This window comes from Heterocephalus glaber, unplaced genomic scaffold (assembly GCF_053883595.1).
Source record: "Heterocephalus glaber isolate CG9 unplaced genomic scaffold, H.glaber_assembly_v1.0 deba00001444, whole genome shotgun sequence".
Lineage (NCBI taxonomy): Eukaryota > Metazoa > Chordata > Mammalia > Rodentia > Bathyergidae > Heterocephalus > Heterocephalus glaber.
Window position 1 is genome coordinate 11,999,246 of NW_028258297.1, and position 15,979 is coordinate 12,015,224.

General features: G+C 43.8%; 1 protein-coding gene across 2 annotated transcripts; it reads right to left on the reverse strand.

The window, feature by feature from the left end:
- Nucleotides 1-640: 640 nt before the first annotated feature.
- On the reverse strand, nt 641-12,721 carry LOC101712008 (apolipoprotein L6). 2 transcript variants are annotated; one of them, XM_004845721.3, is made up of 6 exons: nt 12,568-12,721; nt 11,955-12,071; nt 6,573-6,636; nt 4,198-4,276; nt 3,241-4,081; nt 641-2,553 (listed from the first exon to the last, which is right to left on the reverse strand). In XM_004845721.3, the coding sequence occupies exons 5-6, from the start codon at nt 4,066-4,068 to the stop codon at nt 2,515-2,517; spliced, it is 867 nt and encodes a 288-aa protein (XP_004845778.1). In that variant the 5' UTR covers nt 4,069-4,081; nt 4,198-4,276; nt 6,573-6,636; nt 11,955-12,071; nt 12,568-12,721; the 3' UTR covers nt 641-2,514. The 2 variants fall into 2 exon arrangements, with proteins under 2 accessions (XP_004845778.1, XP_004845779.1); XM_004845722.3 differs by lacking the exon at nt 6,573-6,636.
- Between the last annotated feature and the right edge of the window lie 3,258 nt (nt 12,722-15,979).

The following is a 15,979-nucleotide window of genomic DNA, read 5'->3' on the forward strand; positions in this document are numbered from 1 at the left end:
CCTCTCTGAGGCTTGTTGTTGAGAATCGAAGGAGAGCAAAGAGAGCCACTGTAATAAAGACGCAGCAGGCTGCAGCTGTTGGTGAGTTGTTGGGCTCAGCATTTCCTAACAGAACCTGGACTCACTGTGTGGAAAGGGCAGCTAGGACCTGAAGTGGAACTGTGCAGAGTTCAAACCTGCAAGAGGTCAGGGAGCTTAATTCCAGTCTCAAAGCCAGAAACCAGCCTGAATTTCAGTGGACTACAGATGGTCCACTGAGATTAACTGACTTGGATCTGTAAGCTGCCCACATTGTCTACCAGTGACACCAGAGACACACCTTGAAGGGGATATTCTTTCTCTTCTTTTCTTCTTTCTCTTCTCCCCCTCCCCTCCTCCTCCTCCTCCTCCTCCTCCTCCTCCTCCTCCTCCTCCTCCTCCTCCTCCTCCTCCTCCTCCTCCTCCTCCTCCTCCTCCTCCTCCTCCTCCTCCTCCTCCTCCTCCTCCTCCTCCTCCTCCTCCTCCTCCTCCTCCTCCTCCTCCTCCTCCTCCTCTTCTTCTTCTTCTTCTTCTTCTTCTTCTTCCCTATCCTTTCTGGTTTCTGGTTTTGTCCTTTTTGTTTTTTCTTGATTGTTCTTATTTTTATAGGAGCTTGAATACACTTTCTAGTTTTCTTATTGCTGTTAGTTTGTTCTGTTCTTATTTTTCTTTCTTCCTTCTCTCTTTTCCTCTGTCTTCACCACTTTCCCAAAGTTCACATGATCGTCCTCTGTCCTCTAGCCTTGCTTCTAACCTTTCCCTCTCCTATTTCTCTACTTACCCCCTATATTCCTTCTAAGTCTTCTTCCTGGAGGGAAATTTGCCATATCAAAGGGCTTATTTACTGCAAACATATTTCTGGTTGATTCTAGATTTTGATATATAACCACAAATCTGATTCATGAGGTTAAAGGTGGCAGATTAATAGTTACCACAGTTTGTCATTTTCTAGGTTGTGTTTGATGCTATTGTCTTTGCTGATTATATTACTTAGGCTAAGGTGACGTGATTGTTCTAGGCAGTTGTCCTTCCTGGTATACCAAGACTGAGATTACCTAAGGTCATTACAAACTCAAAAACCAAAACAAAGACCACCTACACCTGGAAGACACCTCTGAAAAATAGTCATTCCCCAAGGGTTCTAAATACTAGAAATAAAGATACTCACAATAAGTAATATACAAGCATCAACACAGGAATTAAACCAAAAACATCAAGAACAAAAAAATAGAAATGAGAAGACACTTAAATAAGATGTAAACCCGGACTTCCAGCTCACCAAAGGCAAATCCAGGGGCCAGTGAGGTGGAACAATCTGAAAATCAACCACTGGAACTCCCTAAACTAGTAGCAAGGGAAGTAACAAAACAGATGAAAGAGGCTCTGGAAAAAATCAAATCAGAAATAATTTCTCAGATAACAACAAAGTTGGTGACCATAATGAAAGACATGATTAATAACTCTAAAAGAGATGATTAAAAAAAAAAAAAAAAGAGGAGCTGAGGAAAATGATGGAAAACATGAATATCCAGCATAGGAAAGAAATGGAAAATATGAAACACATCCAAGCAGATATCCAAGTGATTAAAAATTCCATTGAAAGTTTCCACAGCAAAATAAGTGAATGTGAGGACAGAATTTCAGATATAGAAGACAGGATTATGGTTAGCAAATAAAAAAGAAAGATTGCTTAAAAATAGCAAGGGACCATGAAAAATCAAATCAATAGCTACTAGATGATGCAAAAACCCCCAAAAAACTTAAGATTGACTAGAGTAAATGAAATAGTAGGAGAGAGAAATCAGAGAAAGACCCAACCAAAAAGAGAACTACAGGCCAATCTTCCTAATGAACACAGATGCAAAAATCCTCAATAATTTACTGGCAAATAGAATGCAGAGGATCGTCAAGATCATACAACCTCATCAAGTGGGATTCATTCCAGGGATGCAAGGATGGTTCAAAATATGTAAATCAATAAATGTAATATACTATATTAACAGAATCTACCTTCTGCCTCCACTCTGACTCAGCCGCCTCCTGTGTTTCTCACCCTTCCATTCTGCCTGGCTTCCTCTGAACGTGTGGAATGTGGGGCAAGGTAGTGTGCATCCAGCTCTGAGCTGGGCATGCTCTGTTAAACAGGGGAGCATTTCATACTGCGACACATTGGCCCTGGGAGTGGGGAAAGTGTTTTAGCACATCATCAACTGTTTGTTCCCTGGAATGCTACATAAAATAAGGAATTTTTTTGTGATGCATTGGTTTTAGTGAGGACTGTATGTACATGGGTACTGACTACAAGTGAACATTCATCTGACAGGAAGCTGGGTGACGCAGCTCACGGAAGCCCTGGTGCTTAAGCAAAAGAGTGTGTCCCCAGGCATTGGTTGCACAGACTACCCCAAAAGCCCCTTGCCTTCTTCTCCCCTGTCCCCTGGGGTCCTGCATTCCCATTCCTGGATGCGAGCTGAGTATGAGTCTCCTTGGCTCCTTTCAATGATGACCTCTAAGCCTTTCTTCTCTCAAGTGTTTCTAGAAGAGAGAAAAGAAAACACAATAAAATTATATGTCAGTTAACTTCTAGAAGCCAGGCCAAGGTGTCAGGCAGTTTGTTTCTGGGCTGTGCTTTCTTCTTCTGGGTATGCGGTTGGCTGCTTCTCACTGTGTCCTCGAGTGGCTTCTCCTCTTGGCCAGTGCACGGAGTGTGGGGAGGCCCTCAAGTGTCTTCTTCCTCTTAGCTGGACATCAAGTCTATCAGATGAGGGCTCCACCCTTATGACCTAGAGAGCCCCTAGTTACCTTCCAAAGGCCCCACCTCCAAGCCTAGTTACACTGGGGCTCAGGACTTTGATTCGTGAATTGGAGGGGGATGTAGTTCAGGTCACAACACTGGCTAAGGCCCAGTGACCTCTTCTCTAAAGTAAGCAAGAGACTCTTCCCAGAAAATGGGCCTTTAGGAACCTTGAGATAGAAACAGAAGGTGCAAGCAGGCCTGACCTGGACAGGAGCCCTCATTCTACTGGACATCCAAAGCCTACTGGTGCATCCAAAGCCACAACATGCCTCATCCTGAAGCATATCCATGCAAATTTTATAACACACACACATACACCACACACACACAGATTTTCCCCACTCCTTCTGGTCCATCTTGGCTCCTACAAGTCCCAGTGAAATCACCAACCACCCCACAGCCCACTGCCAGAATCCCATCTTCACCTTGTGCTGCAGCCTCTCATACTTCTCCGTCGCTTGTGACAGCTCCTCTTCCAGCTCCAAAGCTTGGTCCCTTAGCTGTTCTGCAAGCTCAGTGCTTTCTTTATCCTCCAGTGCCTTCAGCTTCTCCCAGAGATTGAAAACATCCAAGCCAAGGGACAGGACACCCACCACACCACTCTGCAGTAGAGCTTTTTGGGACATGGTCAGTGGTGTCAACTTAAAGGCCTTCTTCACGTGTCTGCCAACTGACCCTGAGATGCGGCCAGCGGTTCGAAAATGTTTGGCTGCAGGGACCAAATGTGGGTGGGCTTTAGCTAGCCTAAGGGCACGGGTATGGTTCCTGATAACCTCAAAGGTGCTCCCACACTTGTACACTAACTCTCCAGAAGCTCGGACATAAGGTGCACTCTGTCCTCCAGTACCCTCTTGGCATGCTCTGTCCCTAGAGGGTGCTAGGTGGCTGCAGTGAATGCGGGTGTCTTCAGTGTGAGAGTTTTCCAACAAATCGGTCACAATACTAATGACCGAGGCTGTTAACCGCACACCTTGGCCAGCAGCTGTAAATATCAGGCTTCCTCCTGCTGTTACTGGAGTTAGGGCTAAACCCAGCATGCTCAGGACTCCAGAGACAATGGTGATGGAGTTGGCCACCACGTTGGCCTTGGTGAAATTTTTGTGGGCTGTGTCAGTGACATCTGCAAGGGCACGGAGCTTTGCAATGACCACTTTTTGCTCCTGTTTCCACCTGGGAAACTCTTCCAGAAATCTTATTTCTTCAGCAGACAGATCTCCACCATCTTGTAGTCCCAAGTCTGTACCCAGAGGCATGTTGTCCTCCTCCCTGGGGAAATGAGTGAAATAAGGACTTGATTTCAGCTTCTCAGATGGAAAAGTCTGACCCTTCAACTGGCCCATGGGGCTTCTGGATGTTTTGTCAATACCAACTTTGAACCTTACCTGATTTCCCCTACAATGTCCCGCAAAAAGCTCTGAATGTCACTGATAGCTTCAGTCTTCCCAGGAGGCTCCTGGTTCCCTGAATAAAGAAAGGTGTAATAACAGTGGCATGTGATCAGGACCATTTGAGGAAGCTCAACCCTGGCTAAAGACAAGGGCCAGGCAGATTTGTCCTGAAGGATGTTTCTAGGCTTCTCAGGAGGAACAAGAGCACTGTTAAGGTGGAGAGCACTGGGGAAATGCTAAGATCATGTTCAAGAGAAGGAATATGCAAAAAAAAAAAAAAAAAAGAACACGGGACCCATGGAAGGAGACATCTGGAAAGCACACAAGGAAGACAAGGCCAGGTATTGGGCAGGGTGTGGTGGTCCTACATGTCGAGGTAAGTCAGGGGGAGGATGGGGCCAGATTGTACAAAACATTCCACTTCAAGACCTTGGCTTTGGCTCCTATGGTTGTGCCTTCCTTTTTCTGAGGAGGTGCCCACTGAGAGATCAAGATTCTGACTCATATTCTGAATTCTCCTGGGCACTTGGCCACCTTCCTGTGGCACAGCAGGCAGGATTGGTCCTTCATGGAAGGGCCCAGCCCTGCCTCCCCTAGCATTTCTCAGGACAGAATGTTAAGGGTTCTTTGCCAGTCTGGTTAAGTTTGGCCTTCCAGTGTCTGGAAGAGCAAAGCTGTCTCTTTGGGACACATTGCCCTGCCAAGTGAGATGTATTTCCTGCAGGGTGAATGGCAGACACTGGTGACACACAGGTGTCCCAGCCCAAAGATGGAGATGGGGCCTGGAGGGGATCTGAGTCACCTTCTTCACTTGTCAGTGGAGGGACCCAAAGACGAAAGGTGATCCACCCGGAAGGACACATGAGTTCACAATGGACCTTTTACAGGGGAACAGCCTCACAATGTCCAGGGCTTTGTGCCGTTCCTCTCCCATGCCTGCTGATATCAGAGTCCCTCAGTGAAGGACAGTTGTGTCTCAGTATCCCCAGAGATGGGGTCCAGCACCCCCTGCAGATACCAAAATCAGGTTGCTCCAGTCCTTCACAAAAAATGGCATAATTCTGCTTATAATCTGTGTATGTTCACCCATATAAATCACTTATAGATTATTTATGGCACCTAAAACAATGTAAATGCCACATAAATAGTTGAGCCTAAGTATATAGCACATGCTCTATAGTGAGCTGTGTCACAAATGTAGAATATAAGGTACTGAGTGCTGAGCACATATGTAGATTTAGAAATACATTTATCTTCTCATAAATCTGCCTCTCTCATCATATACACACACAAATATACAATTCTTCAATGAAAGAGGTTAAAAATCAAGTACTATGAAAGTCTTTTAATTTAATAAATATGGCCCAGTCATCAGTCAAAGAGCAGACGTAAATTAGTTCACAGAGCAGAAGGTTCACTGGGGTTTCAGAGGAGCAGGGGAAGTGTGAGGGCAAGGAGGTGACCCTGTGAGGGGCCCTAAACTGTACAGATGTCACAGTCTTCTCAGCCTGGTCCCTGTGTTCCCTCCAGGTGTATAAGGACAGAAAGAACAAGTAGCAGTGTCGCTGAGAGCATCAACTACGCCCCTGTGCATTTGTGCTAAGGTTCCATTTTTGAGGTGGTTCATAGCTAACGGAAGCTTGATTAAGCTCCATAAGGCTTGGGTGCCTTAATTAAACCTAATATCCCAAATGGGGCTGTGTTGGGCAGCCAGGTCTCCTTGCTTAGGATGAGGCCATAATGCAGCTCTGAAACAATGCACATGGAGTTCACTGATTCACCACATTAGCAATCCCTTGTTGCTTGCCCACATAATGCTGGGTGCTGCTGGTAGTTTGTCTGCTGATTAATGAACTCTTGGCTTTAAATTCATTAATTTTTAAATGCTAAAGAGCTTCTTTGGTGGTATCTGAGCCAAAAGGAATTCCTACTTTCTTCAGCCTCACAGCGGGGGAGGCCCCAGATTGGGCAGTTTCTCTCCTTGGAGTCCTGTGCACACCGTGCCATGGAAATGGCTAAAACTTGACTTGCTCCTTAAAATATTTAGTTAAGTCTCATGGAATATTCTTCCCCCCTGAGAAAACCTATGTTTATGTTCATAACAATAACAAAAATTAGTTAGAAGACAAGTGGGGCTGGGGATTTAGCTCAGTGGTTTCACCATCTGCTGCACTATTGCAAGGACCCGAGTTCAATCCCTGGTACCAAAAAAAAAAAAACCCCAAAAACAAAAACAGAAGACAAGTCTGCTTCACAGTGAATGCTACTGCAGCACATTTATTCCTAATCATGAGGATGTCTGCAGCCTTTTCTTAAGGACAAAATCCTGGCTTTACCTTTCCCAACCAACCCTGGTCTTGCATTCTTACCCAACTTGGCTATCTGACTGCCTCTCAAGCTTCAAATCCATGTCTCCAGGAACCACATGGTCTTCTAGTTGAAAAATAGAAAACAGTTACCGCACATGTCATAAAATCTTGTTAAGTCCAAATGTTGACAGATTTTAGATAATGTAGAAATCACAATGAAACACACAATGCACTAATTATTTGAAATTGTTGTTTTAAAATTTCATGTTGAGGTAGAGCTCATGTATAGTAAATGTACACCATGAAGGTTTCAGCTCTATAAATTTTGGTATCTATATTGGAGAGTAACAGAATATACCACCCCTAAATATGCCACTCTGGCATGAGGGTTATTTTGAGCTGAGAGCAAATGAGAAGTAATACAGTAGTCTCCACTTTAAGATCCCAAAGAGTTGCTGAGACCAAGGATATTCAAGGTCATATTACATGACTAATGGGCAGGTAGTATATATAGTGTGGAAATACTGGACAAAGGATGATTCGTGTTCCAGGCGGGACAGAGCGGATCTATGTAAGATATCAGACTATTCAGAACGGTGCTCAATTTAAAACTTGTTAATTATCTGGAAATTTCCATTTAATATTTTTGGGACAAAGTTCACCATAGGAAGCTGAAACCACAAAATCAAAAGTGAAGATAAGGAGGAACAACTCTATACACAATAACCACTAATCAGATCCGGATTACCTCCTTCCCACTAGTATACTCACCCTACCCGAGAGATGATCAGGCCTCTGCCTTTTGTAACCTTTGATTAATTTGCTTATTCTCAAACTTCATATAAATAGTCATTGGCTTGGCATTTCTACCTCCAGATAATCTCTTTGAAATTCACCCATGTTGTGGTTTTTAAATTATCTATATGTAACATTTAATAAATATATTTCAAGTGGGTTATAATGTATATTCCTCTGTCAATGTATTTGAGTTGTGTCAAGTCATTGCCTGTTGTGAATAAATTGACTATAATGATTGAAGTTTATTTTCACATGACAAGTCCATATTTATGAGTACTGTACAAATTATATTCCCAAGGACATATTATTTCTGATTTTGTGATTTGTAATGTTAAGTAAAAATCACAGAAGCCCATGGTTTTATACTAAGCTCCTACATTTGGCTCCAACAGGCCAGATTAAACCTAAACTGTCACCTGATCTTTGGAAAAGGAGAGAGAAAGAGAGAGAGAGAGAGAGAGGGAGGGGAGAGGGGCCAAGTTTTCCACAAAAGCCAAATTTATTCAGCCTGATGATCAAGTTCCTACTGACTTAATCCTTGCCCAAAAAAGTCACCTGCAGTAACCATATGTTAGCTGGTTATTTTCCTGTTGTTCTGGCTTACAAGGAAAGTGACTGGGAAGTGACCCATTGCTCTCTGTGCTTCGTTTCTACTTCCTTCACCCTTTCTCTGTCTGTACAACCCACCTCCTGTGCTTGGCTCCTTGCAATATTGCTCTGTTTAATGGACTGAAATGTCACCCAATTCTAAAGGAAGAAACAAAAACATATAATTTATTTTTGTTGTTTTGATGCTTGTTTGTTTGTTTGTTTTTGCTGTACCGAGGATCCTTATGAAGCCAATGAGCTACATCCCAGTCCCCATAATTTCTTAAAATTAAATTTGTCAAGGCTTTTGAAAGGAAATATGTTTGGTCCTCTTATGTATTCTTGGCATAGACGTCCTAAAACCCTTGGAATTTCTTAAGTGATAAGGGCACTGAAGGTAAAAAGACTTTCATATGCTTTTCTTCACAACTGCCCAAATGAAGGGACATTGATAGTAAGGGCAGAAGAGTGTCAGGTTAACCAACACTGACTTCTAGGGACTAAGATCAGCTCAGAACTGACCTAATCCCTAGTGGCTGCTGACTGAGTCAGTCATGCCTATGTAATGAACCCTCCATAAAAATCTAAAAGGACCAGGCCAGGAGAGCATCAGAGTCACTGACACGTGGCTGTGCCTGGGCAACCCCACTTGCAGAGAGCCAGAAAGCTATAATGAGCCAAAATAAAGTGTTTCTGGGGGTTGTGAGAGCCATTCTTGCAATTATGGAACTTCAGGAGGATGCTGTGAAACCACCAGTTCATAGTTATGTTGTCACAAATCCAGGGATTGTGACTTCGTGACTGGTGTCCTAGTGGGACAGTCTTGTGGACCTAGTTATCCACAGACAGACAGTGTCAGAACTGAGATAAGTGGCAGGATGCCCAGGTGGTTCCTAATGAGAAGTGGAGAATGCTTGGTATGGGGAACAAAACAAGAGAAAACAAAAACACAAAAACCCCCTGCAGGATTTTGCGAAGAACTGGTAGACCCAAATACTGAGTGGAGTGGTTGAATAGTGAAGAGGCAGATATTTTCCTTATATTTTGGGAGTTGCAGAGGCCCTGTCTGAGCATCTGTGGGGGCCCTGAGATTCATCCCCGGATCTACTTGCCTAGCAGTGAGACCTGGACCCAGGGATGGAGGAGGTGCTGTGTCTGCCTAGTGAAAGGACACATTTATTGATTGATTTATTGATTGATTAATTGATTGATTATACAAAGATCCCATCCCTTGCAGGAGTATTAGTCCACTTTCAGGGGAGGGGTGTTTTCTAATATGTCCCTTGGCGTTGCTATGGCTTGAATGTGGTTTGCCTCCTCTAAAACTCATGCTGGACTTTAATCTCCATTGTGAGGTATTAAGAAGGTGGACACTTAATCGATGTGTTCTTTAGAGGTGGGGCCATTGGGAGGAGGTTAGGATTGGATAAGGTCAGCAGGATGGGGCTCTATGATTGGATCCTAATAGCTAAGAAGAGGGAGTTGAGGAGGGTCACACACGTGTGCTCCCTGCCTCTGGCTGTGTGGTGGCCTATGTCACCTTGGGACTGTGCCAGGTATGTCCCCTTCACCGTGGAACTCAAGAACTGTGGGTCAAGATAAACCTCTTTTCTTTAAAACTTCCCCAGTGTGTGGCACTGTGTTGTTATCCACAGAAACTGAGCTAACACAGGCTCGAGGCAGGCTGGCAGTGGCCCTGACCTACTTTAAAAATGATTATTCTGGCTGAAAAATGGTCTGGATATTTATGTATCAGAAAAGAAACATTTGCATTCCTTACTATGAAGATAACACAATGTGCCAGTGGTGATTTGTTTTGTTTTGTTTTTTTGGTACCGGGGATCAAACTCAGGACGTTGCACTGGCGAGGCAAGCATGGACTCACTGAGCTAAATCCCCAACCCTATTCATGGTGATTGAAATTATGGTGAATATTTAAATTTTCGAAATCTTATTACTTTAAAAGACACACAGCTGAGAAAGATGACAGAAGTGTGTTTGAAGCAATGGGAAGTATTTTGAGTATTTGAGGGGATATTAATATCAATGTGTCTTTTACTGTAATAATTCTGTTATGTAGATATTCCCCATGTTTTGATCACCAATTGTGGGTCAAACGTTTATGGCAATTTCTGTTGAATATTGACATTATCGTATATCCTCATCCATTTTATTCACCACATCTGGCATGGTATAACTTACGGCTCTTTTCCAAAGTGAAAATGATGATGAAAGGTAAAATTCTGAATCAATTCAGTACATTGAGTTATTGAGAGTTCAATTTAAGACATTTGCAAAAGACGAATTCCAGAGCTGCTTCAGAAAGTGATAAGAATTATGGGTTAAGTGTATTGGAAGAAAGGGAGAGCATTTTGAGATGATTAATGATACTGTTTTTAGCTTAATTTTGAAAGATTTAAATAATCACTATATGTATTGATCACAGCTTATATTTCTGTGATGAAATGTAGGTAAGGTTTTTCTCTCCACTGACAAGCAGGTCTCTAATAGACATCAATGGATTTTCCTCTATCAACTCAATTCTGACACAGTCTATTTGGAGATAGTGTTAAATCCCACAGGCTAAGGGTTCGGTCCCTTAAAACTGTAGTACTTCAGATGCCAATGGAAAATCCAAATCCCTGGAACTCCTGATGAACAGCCTACAAATTGGGGTCCATAGCAGTCTCTTATCAGTTAATCTGGCACAACAGCTCACAGAACTAAGGGGAACACTCTACTTAGGTATAGTGATTTGCTATGAGGAAAATGAGGAAGGAAACAGTTGAACAGCTGGATGGAGAGGTGCACAGGGCACAGTGCACCCTTGTGTTCCACCCTCCGGGGACCTCCTTGTGCTCAGCTAGCTGTCTAGAAGCTTTCTAAACCCCAGAACTCACGGATCTTTATGGAGGCTGTATCACATCAGCTTGATTATTAATCTATTTACCTTCAGCCTCTCTCTACTTCCCAGAGAATGAGGGAGTCAGGTGGAGGTGAAAGTTCCAAGTTTATAATGATTCCTTGGTCTTTCTGGTGACCACCTCAACCAGGAGCCCACCACAGAGCTGCCTCATTGGAACAAAAGATGCTCCCTCTTCCCAGGAAATTCCAGGAGACAAAGAGCTCAGTGTCAGATGCTCCTATCATGCAGAAACTTACAAATATTCTGGGAGTTCTGTTTTGGAAACTGGGTTCAAAGATCAAATATTAGAAAAAAAAAGATCAAATATTAGAACAAAACAACCTTCTAGTGCTCTTATCAACAAGGGTGTTAGAAGCTCTATGTCAGAGATTGAGGGCAGATTCCAGTATGTATAGTTCTTATTATTTCAAAATTGCATGTGAGGAAGCAGGGGGACAAGTTAGGAATATGGGAGTCACTGGAGCAAGCAGAGTGGCAGCTTGGACCAGGTGACCAGAGTGACAGGAAGTGCAGGAACCCACAGATTTCCCTAGTGGATGTGGGGTGTGAGTCGGAGATTCAAGGATGACTTCATGCTCTGAGACCCAACAAACTGTCACAGAGAAGATCCCTGTACTGGTATGGGAAGGGCCCAGGGTCTTAGGCACGTTGTGTGTGACAAAGCTTTGAATAAGATAGGTTGAGTGATATAGAGTAGGCAGTGGGTAAATGAGTTCCATTCTTCTGGAGATTGAAATTGGGAGCTGTCAGTGTAGGAAGCAGTTAAAGCCATGCACTGATTGAGAGCCTTAGGGAAAGACTAACAACAGCAGCATAACTAAGTCCAAGTCAGGAGCCTTGGAGCACCCAACAGTTAGAGCTCAGCAAGAGAAGGAGGAGGCTGTGGAGCAGCTCAGAATCGTATTGTAGAATCCAAAGAAATGCTTGTATATGATGGACACATCTTTGTGGCCTAATTCTTTTCTCACGTGTGCATGGCATGTGGATGGCACCTTGTGTGTGCTAGGCTACTGGTCTACCACTATGCTACAGCCCCCAACCATATCCTTCTATTTTTTTTGAAATCTGGGCCATTTTGCCTCCCATGTTTTCTCCTACCAGTGCAAAGGCATCACTATATTCTGCTTTACCTGGCTGTAAACTGGCTGGATAGGAGCAAAGACCATCTCGGCGGACTGGAGATGTCTCTGTTGGGACATTCAGAGGGGTGTCTCTGTTCTTCTCCACGTTCAGACTGGCCAGCTGTCCTGGGTGGGAAAAAAGGCTGTCAGACCTCCCAGCAGGGCAAAACAGACCTTCTCATTAGCCTCGGCAGAGCACAGTGAAGTGGATTCAAAGCCTCTCTCTACCACTCACCAGTTGTGCTCTGTTTAGAAATTTAACCCACAGATAAAAGTTTCTCTGCTTATTTCTATGAAATAACCAGGAAAACTGTCACACAGTTTCTGTGTCTTCACAATTACTAAAGGACAGAAAAAAGTTTTCCAGAAAGGATAAGTAGTCTGATTGGTTTGTAAACCAAGGAACTTTTCCCAACAGAGGCACATGAAATGGTGATGTTCTTGCCAGGCTTCCCACATAGGGAGCAGGACTGAGACCCTTCCCAAGCTCACAGAGTCCCCAACTACTAGGGTTTGAGGAGCATTTCCCTGAAGATGATTTTTTTTTCTAAAGCAGGCACCTGGAGCCAACCCTTGGGCACCTCATCCTTCTGGAGCCCAGCAGCAGCCTTCCCTCCCTTACCTGCTGTCTCTCCTTGTCCTGGCTGTGAGGGAGAGAAGACCAACCATTGTCTCTGTCTTCACCTCTAGAAGGGTGTAGTGTCTGGCCGGGGGCTGTGAGTGGCTGGCTGCTCAGGGACTGAGGCCAGAGCAGCTGGGAAGTCTCCGCCCTTGCCCAGGGGAAAACCCAGTGCATCCTGGCAGCACAAACAGAAATAGATTGCTAAATCCGGTCTGGCTGACTGCTGCAGGCACAGGACAGCAGGTACATGTGGCTTCCAGGAAGACACAGGCTTGTTGAGAAATGGCTGTGCTTTCTACTTTCTGTTTTGCTTTTCTCCAGGAGAAGCACAGGGAAGTGGGAGAGCAGACTCAAGGCCAGAATTTCACAGAGCACTGTGATGCATACCTGTAACCCCAACTACACGGGAGGCTGAGGCAGGAGGATTGTGAGGCCAGCTTGGGCAACTTCGGGAGACCCGTCTCAAAAGGAGAAATAATTTTAGAAAGGACAGGGGATATAGCTCAGTGATAAATCACCCTTAAGTTAAGCCTTATTACTGTAAAACAAAACAAACAAAAAAGCCAGAGGCCTAAGTCTCCCTTTCTCCTTCCCAGCTGTATGACAGGCACATAACAGGTGGTTAGTGATGTCCAGGAGGCCACTGAGAGCCACAGGGCTATGATCAGCCCGTCCCCAACTCTGGGGAGGAAGAGGTATTTGTCTGTTGATTTGGGGAAAGGCAGTGTCCCATGGGAGAAGGCTTGGGTAGGTTCCTGAGTGGGCTGGTAAAAGAATTTACCAATGGACAAGGAATGGAGAAAAGACAAGAGATTATTTGGGGTATTGTTTGCTGCCCAGGGCAACTGTGAGCAAGTCTCCAAGCCAGAGATTGAGCAGTCAGGGTGAGAGGTTGGGATTTTTATGAGAGTTTGAGGATATGGAACAAAGGTCTAGGCAGCGATGTGACTATCTAGAGAATGTCTTTTTCTTGGGTTATTGAGCATTTTGTAGATTTTCTTTGAACACCCACCCATATTATGTTTACTATTATGCTTACTGTGGCAATGTTGACAAGAAGACTTCATCATGCCTTTAGCATTAGATAAGAAGGCCATAAGGAGGCCTATACATGCTTTTTAGATAGTATGGGTGGATGTGCTCGCTTCTGCAGCACATACACTAGATAGGATGAGTGGAGGCTGTCTGGGTGAATGCATGGACTTCACTTCTAAAGGTTGGTTGCTATTCTGTGACCAACTGCTGAAAATGGGAAGACTTGAACCAGAGTCCTCTGTTGCCAGATGGGTTTATCCAGAGTTCAGCTGTTAAGGGTGTGAAACCCTTTATTGCCAGTGGGAAATCAATACAGGGTAGAACTGTATACATCACAGCTCTTTTTTCTCAACCTTCCCTAGGATGTGCCACATTTAAGAGAGCACAGGTTTGACTCTGCTCCTCCAACGTGTAGGTGCTGCAGGACAGGCCCTGGGGTGGAGTGACCTGCAATCACCCAGCAGGCCTGCCCCTGGGAAGGACTACTGCCCACCTATATAGAAAAATGTTCCTAAATACATGGACTTATGGAAAAATGTTTTATTCTGTTAATAATCAAAGTAATACTTTGATCTCCTTCGACCAAATTCTCATATCTCTTTTTGGGTTGTTGAGGAGGTCAGAAACTTGGAAACCCATACCGTGTCAAATTTAAATTACGAAAGAATCCTGCAAGATTGGGTTGCCTGAGCCTAAATGCAGACCTTTGGCTTTGGTGACATAACTTATACGAAGTCTGAAATTTAGGGGACACAAACCTGGGTGGTCTTGTATTCCTGGGCAGTGGCTTTAAATAGAGCCATGTTTGTTTGTTTACAGGCATAAGTTTTAAGTTGATTCTAGCCCCTTTGGCCTTAGTTATCATGGGTAGCTGAGGCAATGCATCATTACAAGAAAAAAACAATTCTGAAGATCTTTTAGGGAACATTTTCCCCCTCCTTTTTCAGCTTTTTGGCCAGGGCTACATTCAGCAACTTCAAACTACGAACAATGTCAGTAATGTTCCACATTAGCTGCTGGGAACAAGAGTGCACAGAGACCACCTTTAAGTTGTTGGTGACTCTTAACTAAGGAAGTAAAAGATCTAGTTATGAAAAATATACATTAATTAAAAAGATGAAAGATGACAGATGGAAAGATATCCTGCCTTTATATATTACAAGTTTTATTGTTTAGAATGATAGTATTGTGGTGGATAGGGTGGAATATGAACTTGATTGATTTGAGAGATGCCCAGGATTTGGTGGAACACATTTCCAGGTGTCTAGGATAGTCATGGTTATACACCCTTGGGGTCTCTGTGAGGTCCCTCATCCCTTCCTTTCTGCATTGTTCCCCTTCCCTACTTCTCAGCCACCATAAACTCTCTTCTACCATGATGTTTCTGCCTTGGAGATTGGTGACCATGTACTTAATCCCTGGAAACTGTGAACCAAATTAAGCCTCTCTTCTTTCATTTTTTTTATTTTTTATTTTTTTGGTACCGGAGATCGAACTCGGGTCCTTGTGCTTGCACAGCAGGCGGCGAAACTACTGAGCTAAATCCCCGGCCCAAGCCTCTCTTCTTTTAAATTATGGGTGTCAGGTATGGGGTCCCACTGATAGAAACCTGACCTAAAAGAGAAAATTGATACCAACAGTGAGATGGAACCCAATCACGCTGTGACTGAACCTGGTTATGTGGTTCAAAAGCCTTTAAAAGTGTTTTGTGGGAAGAGTTTGGAAAGATTTGGAGATGTGGGATAGACAAGCCCTAGAATTTTCTAACTAGAGCCTGATGAGTGATTCCAGCCAGAGCTCAGAAGGACAGAATGCTGGCAGGAATGCAGACAATAAAGGCTAGGCTCGGGAGGTTTGGATTGGGAGTAAGGGCTCCATGGTAGTTGGACAAGAGGCCATGTGTGTTGTGCTCTGGCAGAAAATTTGTCTATATTTTTTCCAAGTCCTGTGGTTTTGTAAGAGACTAAGGGAGATGGACTAATTAATCTGGCAGAAGAAATCACAAGACAGCCCAACATTCAGGCTGTGGCAACAGTAGTGCTGGATGATTACAGTCATATTTTGTTTGAGAACTGGGGGCAAAGGGCAGAACAGAAAACATTTTCAAATATTAAATTTTAGCCCAGAAGTAACCATGTGTTAATTTGGGGCCAAAGTAGGTATGGCTGCTGAAAAGGTCAACATCATTTAAAAAAACCAAATATTTTCTACAGGGACAAGCAGAAAGATGCCTTGAGGCCATCTCAAGAATCAGTAAGACTCCAAATGACGCAGGGTCAAGGACAGAAACATGGCAATCTTTCATTTGAGAAGAGAGTGCCTGGGACCTTTGCTGATGAAGAGCTTCACAGGGAACTGATATCCTGGGATTCATTTC